Source organism: Vigna angularis, chromosome 11 (genome assembly GCF_016808095.1).
Source record: "Vigna angularis cultivar LongXiaoDou No.4 chromosome 11, ASM1680809v1, whole genome shotgun sequence".
Classification (NCBI taxonomy): Eukaryota; Viridiplantae; Streptophyta; class Magnoliopsida; order Fabales; family Fabaceae; genus Vigna; species Vigna angularis.
In genome coordinates, this window is record NC_068980.1 from 307,717 (window position 1) to 333,064 (window position 25,348).

The 25,348-nt window shown below is 30.3% G+C and overlaps 5 protein-coding genes across 7 annotated transcripts; 2 read left to right on the top strand and 3 right to left on the bottom strand.

The window, feature by feature from the left end:
• Positions 1–621: 621 nt before the first annotated feature.
• On the bottom strand, positions 622–3,467 carry LOC108334476 (cinnamoyl-CoA reductase 1). The gene is made up of 5 exons (XM_017570339.2): positions 3,244–3,467; positions 2,958–3,112; positions 2,305–2,490; positions 1,852–2,204; positions 622–971 (listed from the first exon to the last, which is right to left on the bottom strand). Exons 1-5 carry the CDS (start codon positions 3,377–3,379, stop codon positions 788–790), a joined length of 1,014 nt encoding a protein of 337 aa, XP_017425828.1. The 5' UTR covers positions 3,380–3,467; the 3' UTR covers positions 622–787.
• A 2,010-nt stretch (positions 3,468–5,477) lies between these two features.
• Positions 5,478–7,318, bottom strand: LOC108333164 (40S ribosomal protein S12). The gene is made up of 5 exons (XM_017568521.2): positions 7,221–7,318; positions 7,029–7,068; positions 5,995–6,283; positions 5,795–5,860; positions 5,478–5,709 (listed from the first exon to the last, which is right to left on the bottom strand). Exons 2-5 carry the CDS (start codon positions 7,034–7,036, stop codon positions 5,650–5,652), a joined length of 423 nt encoding a protein of 140 aa, XP_017424010.1. The 5' UTR covers positions 7,037–7,068; positions 7,221–7,318; the 3' UTR covers positions 5,478–5,649.
• Positions 7,319–14,909: 7,591 nt separating this feature from the next.
• LOC108333385 (aquaporin NIP6-1) lies at positions 14,910–18,214 on the top strand. Its single transcript, XM_017568821.2, has 4 exons — positions 14,910–15,403; positions 15,474–15,668; positions 16,466–16,527; positions 17,821–18,214. The coding sequence occupies exons 1-4, from the start codon at positions 14,951–14,953 to the stop codon at positions 18,017–18,019; spliced, it is 909 nt and encodes a 302-aa protein (XP_017424310.2). The 5' UTR covers positions 14,910–14,950; the 3' UTR covers positions 18,020–18,214.
• Positions 18,215–19,313: 1,099 nt separating this feature from the next.
• On the bottom strand, positions 19,314–20,502 carry LOC108333462 (uncharacterized). 2 transcript variants are annotated; one of them, XM_017568915.2, is made up of 2 exons: positions 20,118–20,502; positions 19,314–19,671 (listed from the first exon to the last, which is right to left on the bottom strand). In XM_017568915.2, the coding sequence occupies exon 1, from the start codon at positions 20,459–20,461 to the stop codon at positions 20,123–20,125; it is 339 nt and encodes a 112-aa protein (XP_017424404.1). In that variant the 5' UTR covers positions 20,462–20,502; the 3' UTR covers positions 19,314–19,671; positions 20,118–20,122. The 2 variants fall into 2 exon arrangements, with proteins under 2 accessions (XP_017424404.1, XP_017424403.1); XM_017568914.2 differs by having other exon boundaries at positions 19,314–19,596; positions 20,118–20,500.
• Positions 20,503–22,082: 1,580 nt separating this feature from the next.
• Positions 22,083–24,668, top strand: LOC128194699 (probable fucosyltransferase 8). 2 transcript variants are annotated; one of them, XM_052870326.1, is made up of 3 exons: positions 22,083–22,107; positions 22,220–22,461; positions 23,201–24,668. In XM_052870326.1, the coding sequence occupies exons 2-3, from the start codon at positions 22,221–22,223 to the stop codon at positions 24,664–24,666; spliced, it is 1,707 nt and encodes a 568-aa protein (XP_052726286.1). In that variant the 5' UTR covers positions 22,083–22,107; position 22,220; the 3' UTR covers positions 24,667–24,668. The 2 variants fall into 2 exon arrangements, with proteins under 2 accessions (XP_052726286.1, XP_052726285.1); XM_052870325.1 differs by lacking the exon at positions 22,083–22,107 and having other exon boundaries at positions 22,132–22,461.
• Positions 24,669–25,348: the final 680 nt, after the last annotated feature.

Consider the following 25,348-nt stretch of genomic DNA (forward strand, 5'->3'; position numbering starts at 1 on the left):
GTTCTTGCATTTACTGATGTTTGAATCAGCAAATTTCAAAGTTGAAAACTACAACACTCTGGCATCAAATCAGTCAACAGTGTCACCATCACCCTCAATGTCAAACTCTATTTCTCTTCTGCATTGGTCTATCAATATTGGTAAAGCTCACTTGTTGATTATCATATTCTTTCATTAATTATTATCTAAATCCCCTGCTTTCGTTCGAGGTATTAGGTAAAAGGAAATCAAAAAGAGAAAAAGAAAAAACTGTAAATGAAAATGAAGAAATAAATAGAAATAGACAATTACGTGTTTGATTTAAGAGAAAAAAAAAGTAGAAATTGAAATTAGAAACAATGATTTTATAGTTTGAAATTCTTTATTTGATTTTTGTTTTTTGTTTTTTTAACTTTTCTTCAATCAAATATATCTTCTTTTTTTTAAAAACTCCTTCCTTTTCCACTCTATTTCCCACCTATAAGTGAGAAATCTAGTTCTTCTGAATTCCTTCCTTTTCACTCGATTTCCTTGTAATAAAGAAGGAATCTTTTCTTTTGAATTCAGAGTTTAGCTAATATTCTTCTCCCCATAAAGGAAGTCGGAGATTTTTGCTGGGGACAATATTATTTGAAAACAAAATTAAAAATATCATTAATATCATTAAGTCCATAAATGGCAACAATATGGTTGATGTCCATTTACAAAAATCCAAATACAGTTTTCTGTCGTGGGATTCTCTTATAACAACATGAGCTAACCCAGAATTAAACTGGTATTGACAAATGAAATAAAAGGGCTATCTTGTTCATGATTTCACTGTAGTTGAATCTTCCTGCTTTGCAGGAACAGGAAGGTGCCCTTTCTCCTGCAGACTCTTAACCGTTTCATACAGACACTGACTCACTGGAGTGAATTCCAATCCCAAATCTTTGAGCTTCTGGTTTGAAAAGGTGTATGGTTTTGCCCTGGGATTCTTTTCATCGGAACACCTGCAAAAGTTCAAATATTTACGTCACTATACAAATCACCAAACCCTTTTATGTTGGCCATCTTCAATAAAAAAAATACAACATTAATAAAATTATTTAGCAGGCCAGTGTGATAGTGGAAGAGGTGGGTCAAATCTGAGAGTCACTCTACCAAGTGACAAAGACATTGGGTTTGGTGAGGACTCGTACGCTCCATTTGTTTTTACAAACAAAATAATTGAAATTTTTTGAGGCATGCGTGAGTGGACGATTACATAGACAAGTCAAAGTTGGTATACCTACTCCAATCCAAACACCTTTTCATTCACAGCCACTTATAACCTCAAATGGATGACCACCACCACCACCACCCACCAGGTGTAGACATATCATTGCATTATCAAGTTTATTAAAAAATCATATCAGAATTGGACATTTTCCATTAACCAAAACTGTCATATTCTTCAGTAAAATATGAGGATAATTTTTGGAAGAAAAGTATGGCATTGCAATGGGATCTTAAGGTTTACCTAACTGTCCATACGAGAGCCTGAGGTCATCCAGACACAAACTCAGTTTTAAGGGTAAGCAAATAAATTTAGATGTCATTTTCCAACACTCGTGCGGGACACGAAAATGCAGAATGTGAATGTTATAGGTCATACACAACCTCAACTGATCTAGTCTATGTGGATTAAGATGAACTCAGCTCATTTAAACATAAATTAAAGAAAAATTCCTACATGTGGATATGGTGAGCTGAAAAACATAAGAATCGACAAATTCAATGTCTAACAGAAGAAGTTAAAATCATAAATAATATCTGGCAATTATCATTTCCTATGCACATTGGCACCATAAATAATTCAGTGATTGTAAATATGATGGCAGAATGTCTTACTTGGTGGGAACTGGGTACTCAGGAAAATACTTTGCCAGAATTTCAACTAATTCTCCACGGTGCAGGGAGCTTTCAGCACATAAGTATCGACCAGAAGCAGAAGGCTTTTCATAAACAAGTATGTGGGCCAATGCCACATCCTTCACATGCACATAAGCCTGTGTGGCATTTGCATAGGTCTTGGCAGAGCCAGTGAGGTACTTGAGGATGTGAATCGTGCTAGCATTGATGGTTGGTTGTAGTAATGGTCCAAGAACCAATACAGGGTTCACTACAACCAAGTCCACTCCTTTCTCTTTGGCAGTGTCCCATGCTGCTTGTTCAGCCACAGCTTTCCCATAGCAGTACCAATTCTGCAATATCGTTTCAAAATACCATTTTTCACTATCCCCTTCAAGTTACTTTGTCAATAAAATTATCATTAATCGATATTATTGGGTAGGTAAATGGAACCTTAGTGTTCTTGCAATACTCTAAATCACTCCAACAAGACTCGTCAACCAACAAATCGATGCTCCTTTTGGGGTCCATGTATACGGCACCAATCGATGAGGTGAACACCACACGTCGTACTTTTGCCTCTGCAGCTGCTATGATAATATTCTTCGCTCCATTCACTGCTGGCTCCACCATTTCTTCCTGCATGATTCAAAGGGTCCATTTAACTAATTCCTTTTGCCCCCAAATCAAATTTGCAAAGAAACTATTTACAACAAATGGATGAACAACCAGAAAGTCACGATCATGCAGCAGTGGTCACCCACCAGCAGATATTTTCACACACATAATATAGCCACTTGCCCTGGTATCAAGCAAGATTTGGTTGACTTCTACCATACTTTTATAACAGTTTAAACATAAAAATCATATACCAGCAATGATAATTTTCAACCACAAAAACAGTGCAAACAATAGCCATATTAACCAAAAAACTAATTACATAGATAAATTAAGTATGCTTATATTTTACTCAACACATATACGATAGATAGATCATGTCCAATAGTAGTGGGGTACTTTGCTTTTGCAGCGGTTTGTTGGGGGTTTTGGGTAAGTTAAGACGTGAATGAATAAATATAGAAAGCAAAGGAGAAAAAGAAACTGACGGGGTTATCGGTGACGGGAGAAGCTGTGTGAAAGACACCATGGCAGCCGTGAATTACTGATCTAACGGAGTCAACGTCAAGGAGGTCAACCTTATGCAGAGTTAGTCTGTCGGAGGCTCCTTCAAACTCTTTCAAGTGTCCGTTCTTGGGATCATCTGAAAAGAGAAATCCAAAATTCATGCATGCCCCTCCCCACGTCACAAATCACATAACTTTAACTTCAGCTACAAATCAAAGTTAAAACTAACTGTTTGTGTGTTTAGTGTAATGTGGTGAAATCACGTGCCTGGGTTTCTGAGTGTTCCTCTCACAGTGTAGCCTTTCTCCAAGAGAAGTTTTACCATCCAAGATGCAATGAAGCCACCGGCGCCGGTGACACAGATTGTTTGGGAGGAAGGTGGCAATGATTCGGCAGAAGGCATGGTGATGATGATGATGACGTTGTTGTTAGGGAATGGAAGGGAAAGTAGAAGAAAACGAAGGAAAAACTGGTGAAGTGTATGGTGACAAAAGTTACGTGGAGAGTGTCTTTTTATAGGGAAAATGGATGCCAACCCCACTCACCTAACCTAATCCTTCAACTATACTATTTCTCATTTTCATACTTACACATAATTATTTCTTTTACACTTTCACTATTTTTTAGAAAAAAAAAATACTCATTTTCATACTTACACATAATTATTTCTTTTACACTTTCACTATTTTTAGAAAAAAAAAATAAAACATTCTTATATCTTACATCAACTACTATAAATAAGACTAATTTAGATTTTAAGATAAATGTAAATCTGATTTTATAAATTAATTATAAATAAACTATGCGAAGTTAAATTAAACTTAAAATTAAATAATACCTTAATGTTTTGAAGGTTTAATAAAATAGATATGCCGATTTTTATATTTCACATTTGCCTCCTCCACTTTTGGACAAACATCCTCAAGGCCTGCGAAATTATCTTTTACCAAAATTCGTGTCTTTTTAAATATGAGATGGTAATGGCAATTATGTTGTGTTTTGTTGTTCATGAGTATGGTTGGTGAGGGAAGAGATTCAATTACAAGTTTCTCGAAAATTTTGAGTTATCTGTACAGTTTTGTTTGATTTTTTATCAGGGAAAGTTGGTGAATCATTTATTTCTTACTTTCCCTCTTTCTTAGGCCATTGGAGTTTTGACTCTCTCAAGTTATCACCAACCATCGCGCAGTGCCGGTCTTATATAACTGCTGTCTTCACTCAGCTTCTAATCTTCGATTTAAATAACACTAAATTAATTTTACTAAAATATTAAAATATTTGCACATTTAAAATGGACTTTTATTCTTTCACTGTCGTTTTAAAAATAATCAAGTTTTAACGTCGTGCAAATAAATTTTTTTATTTGTGTTAATTTAATATGAATATTGTGTGCCCAACACTGGTCGAAATAACATAGCAAAAGCGCACTCCTTTAATTCATAAAATGTGTTCGATGTGTGTGATGAAAAACATTACAACTTTTGTTCGTCAATGAATTTATTTTCTTAAGTACATACATTTATAGTTACCAAGCATTTGTAAAGTAAACAATAGACTTTTGTATTTTATATATAAGTATATAAAAAAAGATTTTCGTCTCAAATAAATAAGAAATGCCACTAAAGGTTGATGACGAATCATATTCATAATTGATCATGATTGGCATATTGAGTGAAACAGATAATATATATAAAACCTGTTAAAAGTCAGTACAACACATTCAACATTGTTATCCAAAATGTAAGATCAAATCGACTTTATGTTTATTAGTATCTCATCGTCTCACTTTTGTTGCACAATTATTTAATCTAACGAAAAATTTATATACTATGATTTTTTTTTCAGCAATCATTTGGCGGACTTGGCAACAATAAAACGTTTGATGAATAATACTGAAATATTCAACATGTTTCCCAAAAGTTCTTATTCCCTCCATGATGATATTTTTTCTTGAAAATCGAAATAATACCGAATTGGAGTCTATGAGAGAGGGTTTGTAAATTTAATGAAGGTGATGAGAGTTTTATCCCAATTTTCTAATGATATATTGAAATCGGGATAGGTGATGAGAGATTATGAACCCAATTGGATTATTCCCCTTCTATAACTCGTGATGCTACAAAACCAAAACGTTGAAGGTTTAGGAACTTAGATGAAGCGAACTGTTAATAAAACAGGGTAAACTTTCTGCTAACAATGAATCTAGCTAACCTACGATGGTAAAGTAGGATGACGAATTTGGTCGGTTCCTCAGCTATCTTGGAATACTGGCTTCTGGGTAGGCCTAATTCGAAGAGAAATCCAAATGTGATGTTCTATTCACTACTGAATTTGGCTGGCAATAGAAAAACTGCTCGTGGATTTTAGAGGGCTGTTGATACGTAACTTAATGATGGTCCTAACCATTAGGGTAGTAATTTGTAGTCTCGTTATCGAGATCCTAACCCTACTAACATAGTTTGAGTCGTTAATGTTAAAGCAATTGACGGAACATGTCAATCTAAAAAAACACTGAAAATCAATAGTAATAAAAAACCATTCACTCAGCAACAGTGAGAATAGGTATGATTGTAAATCGTCAAAATCCCTATGCAGATACTCCAGAGGCAAAAATATTTCTCAAAGACTAATAAAATAACACCAAACTGAAACCCACAAATCTAAGCATTTAACTTAGTTAGCTTTCACGTGCTGCAGAACAACATTATAGGCTTCATGTTCCTCCCCAAAATCCTGCAAAATGCAAATACATAAACATCCACGTACATTGAAAGGCATTCCAAAAGATCACTCCAAATACAAGCCGATGAAGCCATACCTTAACAACCACACATGAGCAACCAGTTACCTTCCTGGCCTTTCCTTCTGAGTCAATCTTACATAACTGACAAAAATATTCAACAAAAATGTTACAAAGAATACCATGCAACACGACAACCAGCTGAATTTGGGAATTGGGAATAAACGAATGTTACAAGGAATTTAAGTAAAATGGTTTGGAGTGTCTAAGGCACTTACACCAGCCCATTCTCCAAGGGTCTTTGCACTTGGAACTGTCAAAAGGCTAACATTGTGCTCGGCGCAAAGGGCCTTCACCAGTTTCACATAATCAGGTTGGTCACAATCTTCTGCTAGAACGCAGAGCTGTGCAGCATGCTTCTCAATGATCTTGGCACTTTCGTGAAGACCTCTTGCAAGCCCACCGTAAGCCAGAGATTTTCTCAGCACAAGCTGTAAAGCAGTCATGATGTCCATGGGTTCACCGGGAATGGCAGCAGGTGCCTCAGCTGCAACAACTACCTCTTCACTGCATAGTAAAAGTATTCTAAACAGTCAGTACAAACCCATACAAGAATCTTAAACTCCGAAAAGTTACTCGAAAAAAGGATTAGAGCAATGCACATATAAACTAGTTTTACTTGTGGCATCTACAAGAATTATTTTCATACTATTATGTAATGCAATACATTACACTTCTAGTTTTCCTCACCCCCATAATTTTTAATCAAGACTAAGGGGCAGCGCTATCATTCAATTCTCCACAATTAACGAAAGCCGTCCTTGCACATTCTTTTAACCCATTTTAATTTTTCAAAAACAACTTCCAAAACAAAAATGCCAAAACTGCGCGGAACTATACTAGACTATTGTACACTTCATTTATTTCCAACCCAAAGAATCATGTTAGGGGAGAATCAGAGTGGAAATTGGAATTTGGAACAAATACTCCGTCAGGCTTCAACATCAAAACCCAACTCTAATTAATTAATTTTAACAACATGAAGGGATAAAACCATTTCAGTTTTAACCATCAACGTGTTAAGATCGAAAACCGAAACTACCAAATTGAACTTCAAGGCAAGACACAACTAAGAACAGACACTGTAACTAGTATGTATATCCTCACTACCAATCTTATCATTCTGAAAGAACCATTCTCAGGAAACAATAACATGATAGGTATTTCCACTAAATATTGAATAAAAAATCAAAGGGCAGAGAGTTGCATCCATAAACCAATTAAGAAGATCACTAAGGAAAATTGAGCATACCCTGACATTTTTCCTTGTCGAATTCAAAAGACACCTTTTCCTGCGAAAACAAAAACAACAATACAAATCAGAGGTTGTTCAACACGTCAATATGCAAAGAGATGTGGCGTTTTACAACTTAAAATAAATTTCTTCAGTTTTATCTTCGTCGGAAAATGAGAGAGATCAGGTCACAGAGAAAACGAGAGAAACCTTGAGAAGTTAACGGCCGAAAGCAAACCCTAGCTGTGTGCTTCTGTGCTTCTGATACGTAGCAGAAAACATTGGAAATTTATATGGAAACCATAAACCCTAACTATTTGGGCCGAAAAGTCTGAATTGTCCTTCTTTATTTTAATTTTTTTTGTTAAATAAAAAATTAAATTTTTAAACCTACCACTTGCTCATTTCTAATTAATATATGAAGAGTTAATTTTATATTTTTAATTATAATCAAATAGGGTTTTATTTTGTCAAGAACTTTATTTATTGTGTACTTGATAATAATTTAGAAACTAGGTTCTGTTTGTAATTTATTTTCTCATTTTAAAACAAAAATCAATTTCAATATTTTTCCAAGTGTTTATTTCATTTCAAAAAGTAAGTACAAATTTTGATAAAATCTCTCGTAAACTGTTGATCAGTTTTAATCTCTCAACAAATTTTTTATAAGATTTATTCTTTTAACAATAGTTGTTTAATCAATTGTAGATCTTAACTGCTATTTGTTAAAATGAACACAAACTACAGTAAACTTGTATACCGTGAGTTAAGATCAAATCAATCTGAAAAAGTAATTTTTTTAACTCATAATGAAATGAAATATTATTTACTAATAATTGAATTTTTAGGATTCACTCCTTATAAAGGTGAGATTAGTTATATTAACAATATAACATTATAATTCAATTTTTTTTTCAAATAAGTATATACCTTTTAAGTATGGATTGGGATAAACCATTTAACCTACTAACATGCAATGGGCTGGGCTCAGCGGGCCCATTTGTTTTTTCTAAATCTAAAGTGAGATTTTGAAGTTCATTGATTCATAATAAAAAAGAGTAGTAAATTCCATTTATTTTTCTATTTTTCAAAATTCATTTTCTTTAACAAAATTCTAATCATTTACAATCTCAAGAATTTTGTAGCCTCTTCAAATTATAAAACATATTTTTTTATCTTATAATATTTATTATCATTCAATTAAAATTAGAAAGGTAAGATTATCAAAGTGAACTATTTTTGTAGAAGGTAGAAATAAGTCAATTTAATTTACTTCACTTTTTTTATGATTTATAAATTTTGTAATTCTGATTGATCTATCACGGATTAAGAGTTCACTTATTTCACTAAATATTTATCACATTTAGAAAATAATATTATAAAAACACTAAATACAAATTAAAGCATTAATCTATATAATTGGTTAAAAATATATACTCTAGAATATAAACTCAATAAAGGAGTGAGACAAAACATATAATATAAACACACATCAAATATAAATATATAAATACAAAGTTTTACAAAAATAAAGCTATAAATAAATCTCTAATGTTACTTTTGTACCTATTGACTCATGTACATGATATCAAGTTACAAAACAATGTATAATGTATGCAATAATGAGTTGTAATTGTAACACAAATTTTTGATAAATAGTAATTTATTTCTTAACACTTTCTTTAGTTATTTTAGAACTTTATTTTTTAACGAGTGATCAAAACTTTTTGAAGTTTGAATTAAAATAATTTTTTTTTACTTATGTTAAACTTTATGATAGTTTAATTATTGAAAATGTAATGGACATAGATTATAATCTGTCCTCTCTTTTTTATCATCATGCGTGACACTTGTTAAAGTTGATGAATGATTATATTCAACTGAATAAAGTTGAATGATTATTATAGCAACGGAAGATATAAAAATAACGTTGGTTTAACGAGATTTTCAATTCTTAATTAACTTCTTTCTTTTATCCTTAACTAGTTGAATCCTCAATTATTGTCGATTGTGTAATGTTAAAACTGCTATAATTTTAATTAATTGCTTTCTCACTTCAGTGTCCTCTGGTAAGACTATACATCATCAACATTTTCCCAAATGTAAAATTGAAAAAAAAATGGTTTATTTTTCATTCAGATCATCATATATATGGTAATTTTGAATTTCACCCTAGCTGTTAAAAATGAAGGCAAAGAAAAAAATATTTATAAAAGTAGGCAGCACTATCCAAATGATAATTCATTCAACAGTCAAGACACGTGTCATACTATTTACCTTTGTTTTATTGTAATACATGAGATGATAACATGATATAGGTCAAATGAGTAAACATTATCCTTATAAATATCTATTTAAAAAGTATCGTAAATACTTTTAAAACGTGTGAGTATTGGTATATATTTGCGAATATTTAAATAAAATTCAAAATATTAAAATTTTTAAATAAAATTATGAAGAAATATATAAAATATGGTTTAAGGTTTAAATTATAAAAAAATATAATAAAATATAATATAAATTTAATTAAATTTATAAATTAATTTTAATTTTAATTAAATTTAATTTAATAAGATATAAATTAAATTTTTATTTTTTATTTTTTTGCATAAATTTGCATATACAATAATATAATATACTTAACCAGTTTATACATTATATTAAAATATTTGTTATCAATTATCTATAAATATTAATTATTCATAACTGCGAATATTCACGAGAATATATTTTTGCCATGGTAGTATATCAATAAAATATATTGACATACATGTTGAAAAGATAATGGTTAAAGTCCTTAATTAAATATTTTAACATTAATGAAGTTGACAAGAGAATACTTACAATGTATCCTAAATATTTAAATAATGAAAGTCTAAGATAAAAGAAATAATGAAAAGGTATAAAATGTTGGAAGGAATCACTTGAATTGGAAGTATAAAGAACATATAGTAAGTTAGATAAAGTGTTGGCTATGATGAAGTTGGAATATGTTATATTTACATTATCTTGTGGCTTTTCTGATTAGTGGAGAAATTCTGTATTAGTACACAGCCAGGGAAGGCTTATGTATTCAACAACCCATTAGCTCACTCATATTTTGTCTTTTCTTTCTTAAAATTATAAAGTAAGAACAAAAATATAATAAGAACTGCACTTAATCATATGCTCTCCACCTGCATCATGTTAATTTGCTAGCCCTTCTCTTTCATTTCCTTTTTCCATTAGACTAATTTTCTCAAGCTCATCTTCTTCTTTAATAAGAGAAAAAGCTTCACTTTGAATTCCAGTGACAATACAAATTAATTGCAAGATTACGAACACCCTTCACCACTCATTATCTTCTAATGGCAAATTTCAGGAAGGCTTTGACAAAGAATGCTTAAACAGAGAAAAAATAAATTCATTCTCTTGAATGAATTATTGGGTATTTCGAGGAGGAGGTTCCATGTGGATTACACAAACATCAGTCACATCTAAGTCAATTATATAAAAGATCGATATTACTCTTTATTCAAAACCTTAAGTCAATGAGTTAATGGGTTTTTCATCTTTATATATTGCTCTATTTTCTCATTTCTATCCAATATGAGACTTGGACTGACACTTGAATACCCAACATAAACTACTTTCTTTACCCATATTTATTTTTATTGATAGATACTATTCTCAACTACGAATCTCCTCTAAAAAACATAATAACCTGAAAATAGAAAAACCCGACCACTTATTTATGTAAAATAGAAACACACATTCTATATAAATGAACCTTTTGTAATTAAATGTATTTCATTGATAAATATTATAGATCTTAAATAATTGTAAAAATAGATATTAATACTGTAACTCTCATGTTTTAAGAATATAAAATCAGTAATAATATGAGAATCAAATTATGATGACAAAATAAATTATGACAATAATTAAGAATTATGACTCGAATTATATTGAAGTTTATTTAACAATTTAAAGTGTACAATTATCCTTAAATCATATTGTTCTATGATGGTTTTTGCTTTTTTTCTACAATAAATTACAAGCATTATTGGCTAAATATTTAAGACTGAATATGTCGGACATTCCTATTGACTAAAAATAAAAGACCAACATCGTTTAATCACCTAAATTAATTTTATAGAATAAATTAAATTTAAAAACTCTTTTTCAAACTGATATTAGATTCATTTAAATTTTATTTCAATAAAATTTATTATTTATTATATTTGTTATATCACATAGACGTTCCAGGGTTTGTTGAAGATATGAGATACTAAAATTTAAACATAAGGGACAGGTTTGATATTGCATAGGAGGTGTCCCTTAGTTTGGCTAAATATTAATACCAATTCCTTACACTTTGTTCATTTGAATGAATTTAGAAGAGAGTGATCCAATGAATTTGAGAGGATTTGAAAGTAAATTTTTTGTTGTTTATTTAAATGGATTTAGAGATAAGTAAGAGTGAATTTGAAAGTAAATTTTTTAATTTGTCACATTAATCAAATCTTACACTAATTCTCACAAAATTTACTTCCAAATCTATTCTCACTAACCTCCAAATCCACTCAAATAAATAACGAAAAAAGTTTACCTTCAAATTCTCTCAAATTCATTCAATCACTTTTTTCTAAATTCATTCAAGTGAACAAAGTGTTACGTATATATCTTTGAGTTTCATGTTAAACCAACAATGCTAGATATTGAGTGTTAACTGATTCATAAGGTTTGACAATGGCGTGGGGCCAAACTTTCAGTCATCCTCACACCCTGCTTCCAAGCAATCAAATGTGAGGGCGAAACGTGGAGCAAACTAGAACCAGTGCTGTAAAACTCATGATTAATTAGTAGGGAATGACACTGAAATTTCCTTCAACACCAAAAAACTGAGATAATAATTAAGTGTTATATGGTGGAATGAAATGCGAAAACTTTTCTTTCTGACTTAACTTTATTAGCACCGCAAACATGCTGATTCAAGACTCCTTTTAAGGAATTGTGGTTTATAAATGACGAGCATGCAATATTGTATATGTTGCAGAATCCTACGTCTAAGGTATCTGGTTTTGAGTCAAATCAGCTTTTTGGTTTATAACACAAATAGCTAAGATTAGAGGGAGTACATTATTGAAAGCAATGAGAAAAGAAAAGAGAAAAAGGAACGGTGCACATTGAAAGAACATGGTACATAGCTTGTGCAGGCAGAATTCTATATTTGAAGTAAGTTGACCAAGTGATGTGGAGTGGATCAAGTGGAGGACAAAATGATACAAAATGCCAACTCATTTTGACCATTCTTAATTTCATCTTTCGTTGGAGTCCCACTTTTCAACATTTCAATGCATGCACTCCTTTTCAATTTCAGCTCCTCTTCTTTTCTAAATTAATTCCATCTTAAATATTGTTCGGAATATAAATGTTAATCCAAGTCTCATATGTTAGATAAAAATAAAAAAAATAGATAAAAAACTTATTAATTTATTATCTTAAGATTTTAGATAAAGAGCGATATCAATCTTTTTTATGGTTTGATTCAGATATTGTTAATATTTGATTCAGATCTCGTTAATATTTGATTCAGATCTCGTTAATGTTTATGTTTCACTGGTGAACCTTCTCCTAACAAATATTTCTCCAACAGAGTTAGGTATAAACTACATTTCTTTTTTCTTCTTATATATGCTATTCTACTCTATCACAAGTAATTTTGTTTTCAATGTTAGTCAAATAAGCTGCAGTAATGAATTTGAGAACTAAAAACAGATTGGTAAATTAATGTTTGTACGAGGGGCACTTGCTGATAATTATGGATGAATTCCCAGAATCGAAAAAGACACGAAAGAGGAAGAAAACCACAAATGTTAGGTGCCCCATACTCATAGTTACTTGGAGAAGGACACTTTTAGGGTCTTCTCTATATGATTTGATGTTTCAAAATGACAGCAAACAGTTTCAGAATTGAGACATAAATCTCATTAATCATTATGCTGATTCTTGAGCAGTAACACAACAATGATCGCCATGAAATCTTAGATGCATGCTACCCACAAAGCTCGTGGTTGATGGGTCGTATTCATCAGTTTTGCAGATAGCATTCCATAATTGCTGCCAGAACCGGAACCAGAACCTTCTCTTCCTTTTACTCTCCACCAATAACTATGTGTATTTGTCTTTGCTTTTATCTTAAGGAGGACAATAACTAGCCAAAACAAATTCAAATTAAAACTCCAATGTTTCATCACATTTATGAAATATCATTGGACGTAGGTAAATAACATTTAAATATTGATGTATAATATAACATGGACCATACTTTAACAACTTTTTTTAATAATTTTTTGACAATGGATTACGTGTCATTATTTTATTAGTCTATATATTTGAAATAGACCAATCACAATCTATCACATAAGCGATTGTAAAAATGTTGTCAAAAAAAGTTGTTAAAAAAATATTTTCCATATAGCATTGTGTTTGTGATTTCACATTTTATCTTACAGAACTAAAACTATCATCTTATAAGTCAGTTTTATAGAATTAAATTATATTTAAAATTCACTTTTTAACACGATATCAAAAACATGTATTACAACCTATTCTAGTGAGATTTGTTGTCTCTTAAACTTATTATCTACTATCGAAATATTTTTTGTTTGTTAAACTTATCGTGATACTTGTTATCATATCACTTATTAATATCTAGTCTTCCGTTCGAAATGTATGCAAACCTTATTTTTAAATTAGTTTTATGAAATTGTATTTATCTTAATATTGTCTAAAAATTTCATAGGTACATTGCATCCTAAAACTCAGGTTTTATATGTATAAATCTATATTCGCTTATATACAATTATACGTGGTAAATGCCACATCACGTCACATGATCATTGATATGTGACAAAAATAATTATTTATATTTTAAATCAAATAAAAATTAAAAAAAAATCATAAACTGTAACATCTTAGTACATTACTAATGAAAAAAAAAATCAGATTGTATCAAAATTTCCAAAATAAAAACTAATCTGAGACACACAAAAAGAAAACAACATAATTGAGATTTTTTAACAAATAGAAATAAAAAACATAATTTAACCTTTTATTATTTACTTACATCTCATTAGTTTTTTTTTTCATTATCTATCCTTTTATACTTAAAAAAAAAACTGTTCTTAGACTATTTTTTTTTTTGTAAAGCTAAAGAAAGTATTTTGTAAGATAGTACAGTTGAAAGGAGTTTTCTGGAAGAGGATCCGTTTGCTGCCCGCAAATTTTTTTAATTTTAATATTTCATGTGTGTTTATATATTTTTGGTTTTTTTTTTCGCATCATTAAAAAAATTTCACTTAAAATGTATCTCTTACATGTTTGTGCCAATATTGTAACAATAAATAATTTAATAAATAAACCGAAATAATTTTTTACTGGAAAAAATACGAAATCCTTTTTTACTTAAATATGGATGACTTTATTTCTTAGTTTCAGTGAGATAGATGTTGATTTTTACAAAGACATGTTCACACACTTGTGGTCGTGACTCATATTTCTTAGTTAAATAGTTTAAGATTAATTGTGCTGGGATGTTTAAATCATTTGCCTACATTATGCTCTACTTAATCTTTGTAGTTTAGGTTAAAATATATTTAACATGCAGAGTGAAAGCAGGAGAAATGGTGGGAAGATTATCTGACAGAGGTTGTCCGAAAATACTAAGAATTAGAAAAGAATGATTGAGATGGGGAGATGAAATTGAAGTCTGGAGTTTTCAACTCTCCCCGCCCGCAATGTCCCACCATCCATTTCTTAATTGATTCATCTCTTGCCTACCCTACCACACTGCACTTGTTCACTCACTGCTTTTTCCTTTCTCATGCTGCAATTCCTATATATACATGCTTCTCTTCTCATCTCTTCTCACCACAAACAAATAATTCTATTCTCTTATGGACAATAACGAAGAAATCCCTTCAACACCTGCCACACCAGGCACTCCAGGTGCACCTCTTTTTGGAGGTTTCAATGCCACCAATAGGTCTAATAATGGTAACAAGAACTCTCTTCTCAAGAGTTGTAGATGCTTCACCGCGGCGGATTGGAGCATAGAAGATGGAGCCTTACCACCCGTCTCATGCTCTTTGCCACCGCCTCCTCCTGTCCCTTTGGCAAGAAAGGTTGGTGCTGAGTTCATCGGAACCTTCATTCTCATGTTTGCCGCCACTGCTGCCGCCATTGTCAACCAGAAGACAAACGGCTCTGAGACACTCATAGGCTGTGCTGCCACCACTGGTCTCGCCGTTATGATCGTCATCCTTGCCACTGGCCATATCTCCGGTGCTCATCTCAATCCGGCTGTCACTCTTTCCTTTGCTGCATTGAAGCACTTTCCATGGAAGCATGTGCGTATTTACTTAATTATTTTGTGTTAAAAAACAACTTCTTTTTCATTGATATATCTAATCTTTACAGGTGCCTATGTATATTGGTGCACAAGTTTTGGCATCTATTTGTGCTGCATTTGCTCTAAAAGGGGTTTATCATCCTTTCATGAGTGGTGGAGTCACAGTTCCTTCCGGAGGATATGGCCAATCTTTTGCTTTGGAATTCATTATTGCTTTCAATCTCATGTTTGTTGTCACTGCAGTTGCCACCGACACTAGAGCTGTGAGTCTATTTTTCTCCTCTCTTTATGTTCCCTCACATTATTTATTCAGAGAATCTGTTTTGTTTGAGAGGAAAAAAAAAAAAGTAATTTTCATGTCTCCATAAACTTTTAAACGGTCCTATGCCACATAAACTTTCACAAAACTGAATTGAATTTTAATCTAAGGTTATATATGTTAATCCAAATTTAGTTATACTTAAATTTCATGTATGTAAAAAGAATCTGTCTTATAAAGATTGATTCCATAATAGATAATTTCAAATCTCAAACTATACATGAAAATTGAAGGGAAGTGTGAGGGATTGAAGGGAAGTGTGAGGGATGTGCGACAAATCCAGAAAATATTATTGTTGGGAGAGTGGAAGGAGAGATGTTAGCTATTGTGCGGCACATGAAAGTTGTTCGTATATGAAGTTGTATATAATAAGTTTTGCAGTGAGATTATTATGCTTTGTCCGCGTTTTAAGTATTTGGAATCTTGCTGGTTTGCACCACAGAGTGATATTTTTCCTACTATGAACATAAAAACACCAACATCACCCTTATTAAAATCAAGCACAGATCTAGAAACGTACAATTACCGGGAATAAATCAATTTTAATACTAATTAACCGTTTCTGCAGAAAAACAGAGCTGACACCTGTTTTAGCAAATAAAGTATGATGCACAAAAAGATACATGTATTCGTATTTGTACATATAAATATAAGAATATATATATATATATATATATATATATATATATATATATGGATTTCATCCATGTGCCTGCATTTAAGTCCGTGATATAATTGCAGGTTGGAGAACTCGCGGGAATCGCGGTAGGAGCCACTGTCATGCTCAACATACTTATAGCAGGGTATGTTATTTTTTATGTTTTTGCTAACTACTCAGATACCTAAAAATGATAACAAAAGTTACTAAACGAAACAAATATATCAAATTGATTGTTTATATATTTTTACAAAATTGGTACATAAAATTGTCATTCATAATACTATTTTCTCAATTTTACTAACGAAAGACATTAAATTGAATTTTTTAATAATGTTAGAAACTAAATAAAAATGAGAACTTTAAGCAATTGGTAAAATTTAATGGAATGACTTCTTACCGAATTAAAAATTATATAATAAGTTTGAAAGAACAAACTAAAATGGTTTACACTTATAATTTCAGATGTTAATTTAGAGGTAAGTTTTAGTATACATCAGTCTTGAGAAATAGTAAGGTGCTTTTAAACATTGCATAAGCAAGCTAATGAAAACAAATAATTCCTTTTCTATAATAAATATCAAAAGAAAGATGAGAGAGAAAAGATAAGAGATTTTTTTTTTTCATTTTCTCTTACAAAAGAAAGGGTTTTGGTCTTTTTAGAACCGTTTCAATGTAAGATCATATTTCTCTCTGAATAGGGTACAAGATCTCATTCAAGTTTTGATCAATTTCTTTATCTAATAGTAGAATTGAATTTAAGATTTTAATTAATTAAATTTTTGTAAGTCATACGAGGAATTGTTTTATTGAAATAAAACTTAAAATATAATATATATTTTTTGTTTTGATTTTTATCTTATGTTTCAAAAATGATGCTTCAAAACCACTAGTTACATATTTACTTTTGAAATACAACGGTTCTATCCTTAATGAGTTCCAAATATACCAGTAATTTTCTAAAACTATGTTTTTTTAATTTCTCTTAAAAAAATTTAAATTGATGAATTACAATACAAACTAGTTCACTTATTTCTAGACTTACTTTGATTTCAATTACTTTCAAAAAAGTTAAAGGAAAAGTGATTCAAAATGTATATTTATCATTATATTAGGGTAATTTCAACCACTTAAATCTTAGGTTGAATATGTCCTTTTTTTTACTTTAAATTTTAGAAACGAAAGTCATTTTTTATAATTATTTTTTGAAGAAAAAAAAAACATATGATCCTATTATTATTATTCTGTACAAAATAAAAAGCTTTCAACTAATTACATATTATTATCAAGCACTTTTCTAATCCAAAATTCTCAATAACTCGATTGAAAAGAATTTTTCGGTGTTTCAAAAACCATTTTTTTCAACAAATCACAAAAACAAAGTAAAATTGCTTAAAGTTGTCCCTAAAAAGTGAAGTTTGTTTAAATGCTTAATCAGACCAGTATCAGGCGGCTCAATGAACCCAGTAAGAACATTAGGTCCTGCCATTGCAGCAAACAACTACAAAGCTATATGGGTTTATCTGATAGCTCCCGTACTTGGAGCTCTAGCCGGTGCAGGTACTTATACTGCAGTGAAGCTACCTGAAGAAGACGATGATGCCAAAGCAAAGGCTTCAATAAGCTTCAGAAGGTGACTTGTCTCTATTGTCATGAGTCATTCTATCTTTTAAAGATCCAATTTGGAGACTGCAACATGGTAGGATATTTGTACTTTCAAATGATAATACATAAGTATTGTAGAAAGCAACCACAAAAGGAGAAAATTTGGTTAGTGTATAAAATGTGAATTGAAGTGTATGATATATTTAATATATTATGGTATTAATAAATGGTGTGTAGTGCATAAAAATTCGGTTTCTATTTTTATTTATTTTTTATCTTGAAAAGGAATGTAAAATTTGACTTATTAGTTCCTTAAAAATGAACATGTTAAGTAGATAAAATCTTTAATTATATGGCACAAAAGCAAGTGGGGGAAGGGTGTGTAAAAGTAATGGTTTTATCTACCTAAATGACAAAGGTTACACCTATGTTTGGGTTAGAGATTTCATATGCAAAGAGTTACCTAATTCTATCAATGTAGCTAAGTCTACCTAATGGAAATGAGTGAGATAAAGGTAATGAAGAGATCCATAAGGGTGTATTTGTTTGAGGGAGGGAGAGTGGATGAATTTGAAAAGATTTGAGAATAAATTGGATGTTGTTTATTTTAAGAGATTTGGAAGTGATTGAAAATAGATTTGAGAGTAAAGTTTATGTAGGATTTGATCGATATGATAAATAAAAAAATATTTTAATTGATAAAAATTAAAAATTACTAAAATATTTTTAGTGGTAAAAGTGATATAAAATAGTATTTATTAATAATATATTTATTGGTAAAAATAATTTAAGAAGTAAAAAAAATTAAAATTAATAAAAAAATTAAAATAAATTTTGGCATAAGTTAATAATCACTGTAATAGATAGATATGTTTCTTCGATAATTTTGGCAACTAAAAGCAATGTCATGTGCAAATTAGTTGGGTACAATTAGTGGGACTAATGATGATGGAATTTATTAGTAAAACCCATTTATAATGGAATCATTATATTCCTCTCACCTCCTGTTTCTTATCTTAGTTCACAAATGTTTCTCCCTTCACATTACCTAGATGCCATTCACAAAATCTTCCATGTGCCCAATGCTCCATTACTTTATCATATTATATGTTGAAACATATTCAAATAAAAGGTGAGTGGTAGTATGTTTGATTTTAATCCAATTGATATTGCATGCCAGTTCGTGGGTACTTAAGTACTTAATGTAAATATGTGAAATTTTAGTTGGTTACTTTGTCCAATCACGTATAAACATTACAATATGCAAGGCACACTAGTCACTGGGAGATAATATGCTTAAATCAAAGACAAGGGGAGACCACAGTATTCAATTCCAAAAACAGTGAAATCGGTTGCAATACCATGTATTAGATTCCAAAAACCGTGAATCGATTACAAGATCACGTATTCGATTATGCTCTTCATGCATAGCATTGTGGTATCGATTCCACTTAGTCTACTGGAATCGGTTACAAGCTTAGTGGTTCGTCTTCTTCCTCTCATTTTCATGACTTCCTGGTTTGCCGAAGTTTTGGATTCGTCCTTTTCTCTTCAACCTCAACTTCAAGCATGTCCTTTCACAACCATGGACAAAGTTGACCTCATAAATCTGTTATCCATTAAAGAAGTGATCATGAATGTGTCAAACTCACCTCAAAGAACACAGCCGAGAAGACCCTGTGAACTGGGAATTTATTTTATTATTATTACTCTGAAACAAATAACAGAGTTGGAATCGATTCCCTCTGTTTTTGGAATCCATTATATGTCCATATATGCATAGGTTTTCATGTAATTTTGCTTTTGTTGAAGATCAAAATTGGATTTTGCACTTCGATTCACTCAAATCTAAGCACATATGCAAAGAATCAAAATTCATCAAATCTCGCAAATCATCATCTCTCCTCTCTTCCAAATTCACTCAAGAGAACACAATTTTAACGTCCAATCCATTTACGCAAATTACACTTCTACAGTGTTTTCCTCTCAAACGAACACACAGGATAAATGTTTGAAAATGAATTGCACATCGAAGAGAAGAAAAGTAATGATGAGATTTGAAAAGACAAACAATTAACCATGATAAATATACATAAATTGAAACAAAAAGAAAAAGGAGAAAAGAGTTACCGAGATCAAACAAGGGAAAGGGCGCGCGTGTGAGAAGGCGGAGGGGATCGGAGCGAGAATGGGAAGAGAGAGAGAGCGAATGAAGCGATGCAGACGCCGAGGATGTTGGCAAGGGCGTCCCTGAGAGAAGCCCCAGAAGAGCGGAAGTAGCCGAGGTGATCGGCGGCCTCTTTGGCGGCGCCGGCGAAGAGGGAGAGGAGTGATCCGATGGAAATAGCGTGACGGCGGTATCGTGTGAGAGAAGCGAAGGCGTAAAAGAGAAAAGTGAGGAAGAAAGACATGAGTAGGTGATAGAGCTTGTCGATTCCCAGCCACGGGTCTGAGACTCCCTCTCCTTCCTCCATTCCCCCTTTCTCCCTCCCACTCTCTCAATAAAAAAACGTGATATTTTTTATTAGATCAAAATTATTTTTTCTTTGCTTTTTAACTTTTTTTTTTCTATTTCAATGTTAATTTTATCTTTATTAATATATTTTTTAAATTTTAGTTTTTAGATTTATAATTATTTTTTAATTTAATGAATTACATTTAATAAAATAATAGTTATCATAAAATTGTACAAATTATTTATTTTATAATTATTGTTGTGAGTGTACTTTTTTTTTATAAACTTAATAATATTTTTATTTATTTTAATATAATGGTAAGAAATAAATTTATTTTTAATATCATAATATAGACACATGTGCTTATTATAGCATATTTATTTTTATTAAACAGCTATATTTGATCTTTTTCTTTAAATATAAATATTAGAAAAAATTATGCTTAAATTCATTAAAATTTATGGCATGGAGATTGAAATTCATAGAATAAATCAATAATTAAATAAAAAATGTGTAAATTAAAAAATATAACAATAAAAAATTTAAAATTAAAAAAAAAAGTAATTTAAATTTTTTTAAAAATAACTAAAAAAGTAAAATTAAATTATATATACAAATTAATAATTAAAAAAAATACTTTTATCTCGTCTTAAATGAAACAGGACAACATAACCTAAAACAAATATAAGTAGTCACGACCTAAAATAAAAATTTTAAATATGTCACTGATATATTATATATCGATCTAATATTGACTTAGAGTTCATCGTACAACAATCTAATATGTCATCCACATATTATATATGAATCTAATATATCAATTATATATATTTATTTTGCATTCCCGAGCGGCGTCAAAGAATTTTTTTTTCATAACTAAATTTAGTTCATACTTATTTGCGTAATCAACATAACCTTAAACAAATTATAAAACATCACCGTAAAATGTGTGGAAAAGAATTTGAATGGTAAGTTGTTCGAAAATTTAAAACCTGGTACTAAAATGTAAAAAGAAAAAAAAATAAAGATAAAAATCGAAAAGAAATAATAATTGAATGAGAAAGTGTAAAAAAGTCAAATATATTATTTTGATAAATTTTTATTAGAAAAATAATTCACGAAATATATTATTAAATATTTCCCCTTGTTGACTTTAAAGTTTTCAAAGAAATCTATTGGTGGAAAAGGACTATTTTAACTGATAGGATTCTAGCATGTATCTTTTATGTTAACCTTTTATACAAATTATCATTGGAGTTTTTGACGTTTATGATTATTTTTTATAAATCAATTTTACATTAAATATTTATAAATCATCATTATTATTATTATATAATAGTCTTCTTAAATTATTATAATTCGTTTAGTTATATGTTATTACTACTAATATGATATTTTAATTTAGTAGTACTGTATATATGTGTAACGTCTATATTCATATAATGTGATATAAGTTGACTTTAGAACACAAATTAAAAGTTAGCAAAGTTGACAAGTGAAGTTACTTCGTATTATTACCAAATTATTTAATAATGTTAGGCAGCCTAGTGAGCTAAGTTGGTTGGTTTTGGAGGAAAAAAACTACTCACTCCTCAATAAATATGTACCATTTATGTTCATGCATTGGTCATTCTCTTGCATCAAATAGATTTTTGATAAAGAATGTAAGTAAACTTCTTTGAATTTCATCATCATATTTATGCATGTGTTGCTCTTTCAGTTTATATGCTTCTTTATTTGATATTTGCTTTGCATATACATGTTATCAAATTACAGAATGGCTAATAGGGAGATTTGGAAGAGTTTCAGAACATTGTTAGTTGTAATTTCCGTAACCTTTTCCATTTTAATCGTATTTTTTGCCATATACCAAAACTCAATCTTTGATATCCCCAAAGATTATAATGTATTGATTGAAAGAATTCAGGATACAACTACTAATATACAAAAGACTCGAAATACTATTACAATCCGAGACGGGGAAGAAAAGAATTCCTATATTAGTGAGCCGGTTGCAGGTAAGTTAGCTTATTTAAACTTATATTGTTATTTTTAGTGCTGTTAAAATGGGTTGTAACTCGCGAGCCAATTCAGCTCATCACAGGCTTGAGTCAGGTTGTATTTAAAAAAATGTAATTTTTTTATGCATATTAATTTTCAACTCAGCTCACTTAGAACTCGGCTTACCCGGATCTAATTTAATTATTTATTATTTTATGTTTCAATATTATTAGTTAGCATTTTCTTTATTATATTGTGGGCATGGATAAAAAAAATGTTTCAAGAGAAATATTATAGATTTATCTATCAAGACTCTAATATTATAAAAAGTGATACAAAAATTATGAATATTAAAAACTTATTTGTTCGTCTTTTGTGCTTGTTTTTGGATTACACTTTGATGGTATGATATAACTTTTTTTTTTATTTTGAATTTTCTTTGGAGTTTAACGTCATTTTAAAGTGAAATTAATTTAGATTTGAGTTTAAAAAATTATAAAATTTTTATTTATAAAAAAACTTATAATTAAGTGAGCTAACCCGTTTAACCCACCAGCCCGTGGTGGGTCAGACCGGTTCAAATTTTTTCAGCTCGCTAATAAGTGAGTCGGGTTGGGTTGACTCACTAAGTGACCAACCCGTGGTGGGTCGAGCCGGGTTACCCGTTTTGACAGCTCTAGTTATTTTCAAATACCGGGATTATTTGGATATAATTATTGTAGAAAATTATCTAATTTTGTTTTATTATTTTCACAGATAAAGATTTAGAGAATAATGCATTTAAAGATACAAAGAATAATTTATCTCTATCTACTACTGTTGTTAATGACAAACTACTCAATGGACTTCTAAGTTCCTCATTTGAAGAAGCATCGTGCATTAGTAGGTTTCAGTCTTATTTGTATCAAAAAATTTCTCCTTACAAACCTTCTAAATATTTGATATCCAAGTTACGAAACTATGAACATCTTCATCAAAGTTGTGGACCTTATACTAAATCCTACAATGAAATTATAAAGGAGGGTGCAAAAGTTAGCGAAAATGGTGTTGATTCAAAATGCAAATATTTTATCTGGACAGTTGAAGATGGCTTAGGAAACAGGATGATATCCATGGTTTCAGCATTTCTTTATGCAATCCTTACCGACCGTGTTCTTCTTGTTAGATTTGGTGATGATATGTTGAATCTCTTTTGCGAGCCATTTCCTAATTCTTCATGGTTGTTGCCCAAGAATTCTCCTTATTGGAATAATTTGAAACAATTTGAAACACACAAAATCATCTTTATTGATAACAAGGAAAACAATTCACGAGAGCTTTTGCAACCAGCTCTTGTTATTAATTTAAGGCACACCCATGCTGGCCCTACTAATCGGTTTCATTGTGATAAAAATCAACATCATCTACAAAAGATTCCCGTACTCATTCTACAGTCAAATGAATATTTTGTCCCTACTCTTTATATGGTGTCCTCATTTAGAGAAGACTTCAACAAAATGTTTCCTGACAAAGATACTATTTTCCATCATCTTGGACGCTACCTTTTTCAACCATCAAATGTTGCATGGGAACGAATTCGAAATTTATACGAGGAGCACTTGGCTAAGGAAAATGAAAGGATTGGCTTGCAGATTAGAGTATTTAATACTCGTCAAGCACCACCACAAACCGTTATCGATGAAATTATATCTTGCATCCATCAAAATAAGTTGCTACCAAAATTCAACATGCATAACTTAACGACTCTTTCTTTGAAAAATAATACCTCAAAAGTTGTTCTAGTTGTATCTTTATACTCAAAATATGGTGAAGGGTTAAAGAGGCTATATCAAAATAATACAACTTTGAGTAGAGAAGTAATAAAAGTATATCAGCCAAGTCATGAAGAGCATCAAAATTCACGTAATAGCATGCACAACATTAAGGCATGGACTGACATATATTTGTTGAGTTTGTGCAATTCATTGGTTACAAGCACCTTTTCCACTTTTGGGTACGTTGCTAGTAGTCTTGCAGGTTTGAAGCCACTGATTTTGAAAAATGTATATGGTAAAAAAGTTCCGAATCCACCTTGTGAACAAGTCAAGTATATGGAGCCTTGTTTCCTTGATCCTCCCATATATGATTGTAGGACCAATACCAAAATCGATTATACATCTGTATTTCTTAATATGAAACACTGCGAAGATCATGCAAAAGGAATAAAGATGATTAATATTTGAGCAAGTAACAAAAAAAATTAGATAAATAATTTTGTTTTTTATTGTTTTAATAGTTTATTTACATTTATTTTTTAAGTTGACGTTAAACTTCTTTCCATTAACCACGAAACAATATATATTTTGCATTTCAAGAATTTTAAATTATTCTTACACTATAAGATTTTTTTTTGTAAATAAATTTATTGATAAAATTAAATTTATTGATGAATTTAAAATTTAAAATACTAAAAATATATCCATTTATAATAAATTTGCTTATAAATCCGAATTTGTATTATTAATAAATGATTCCGTCACCAAACTTAAATTACTAACAAATTTATAATAAATAATTTTTTTTATAGAGTTAACCCACTTCAAATTTTACATATTAGCAAAGAGATTCTTCATGGTCAAATTGTAGGTAACCTTCTTATATTACAAATATAACTCTTAAAAATACAATTCACTTACCTCTTTTCTCTCTTTTTTTTATATATATATTTTTTCTTAACTTTTTTTTTTTAAATTTTCTAGCGAAGTTCTTATTGAATTAAAAAGTGTTAAAATTTATACTATATATGGAATTAGACCATAAAATAAAAGTATCTATAAAATTACAATCAAGTTATAATATCAAACTATATAAAATTACAATCAAGTTATGATATCAAGCTATATAAAAGTAAATGTATTAATTTAC

Bases quoted from the DNA above. Each gene is read 5' to 3' on its own strand.
- LOC108334476 (XM_017570339.2), bottom strand. From the start codon at position 3,379: ATGCCTTCTGCCGAATCATTGCCACCTTCCTCCCAAACAATCTGTGTC. The intron at 3,113-3,243 runs GCACGTGATTTC...TTCTCTTTTCAG, and splicing joins AGGAACACTCAGAAACCCAG to ATGATCCCAAGAACGGACAC. The intron at 2,205-2,304 runs GTTCCATTTACC...ACGATATTGCAG, and splicing joins AGTATTGCAAGAACACTAAG to AATTGGTACTGCTATGGGAA.
- LOC108333164 (XM_017568521.2), bottom strand. The intron at 5,861-5,994 runs GTAAGTGCCTTA...TATTTTTGTCAG, and splicing joins CCCTTGGAGAATGGGCTGGT to TTATGTAAGATTGACTCAGA. The intron at 5,710-5,794 runs GTATGGCTTCAT...TGCATTTTGCAG, and splicing joins GCTCATGTGTGGTTGTTAAG to GATTTTGGGGAGGAACATGA.
- LOC108333385 (XM_017568821.2), top strand. From the start codon at position 14,951: ATGGACAATAACGAAGAAATCCCTTCAACACCTGCCACACCAGGCACT. The intron at 15,404-15,473 runs GTGCGTATTTAC...TAATCTTTACAG, and splicing joins AGCACTTTCCATGGAAGCAT to GTGCCTATGTATATTGGTGC. The intron at 15,669-16,465 runs GTGAGTCTATTT...ATATAATTGCAG, and splicing joins TTGCCACCGACACTAGAGCT to GTTGGAGAACTCGCGGGAAT.
- LOC108333462 (XM_017568915.2), bottom strand. From the start codon at position 20,461: ATGGAGGAAGGAGAGGGAGTCTCAGACCCGTGGCTGGGAATCGACAAG.
- LOC128194699 (XM_052870325.1), top strand. From the start codon at position 22,203: ATGTTATCAAATTACAGAATGGCTAATAGGGAGATTTGGAAGAGTTTC. The intron at 22,462-23,200 runs GTAAGTTAGCTT...TTATTTTCACAG, and splicing joins TATTAGTGAGCCGGTTGCAG to ATAAAGATTTAGAGAATAAT.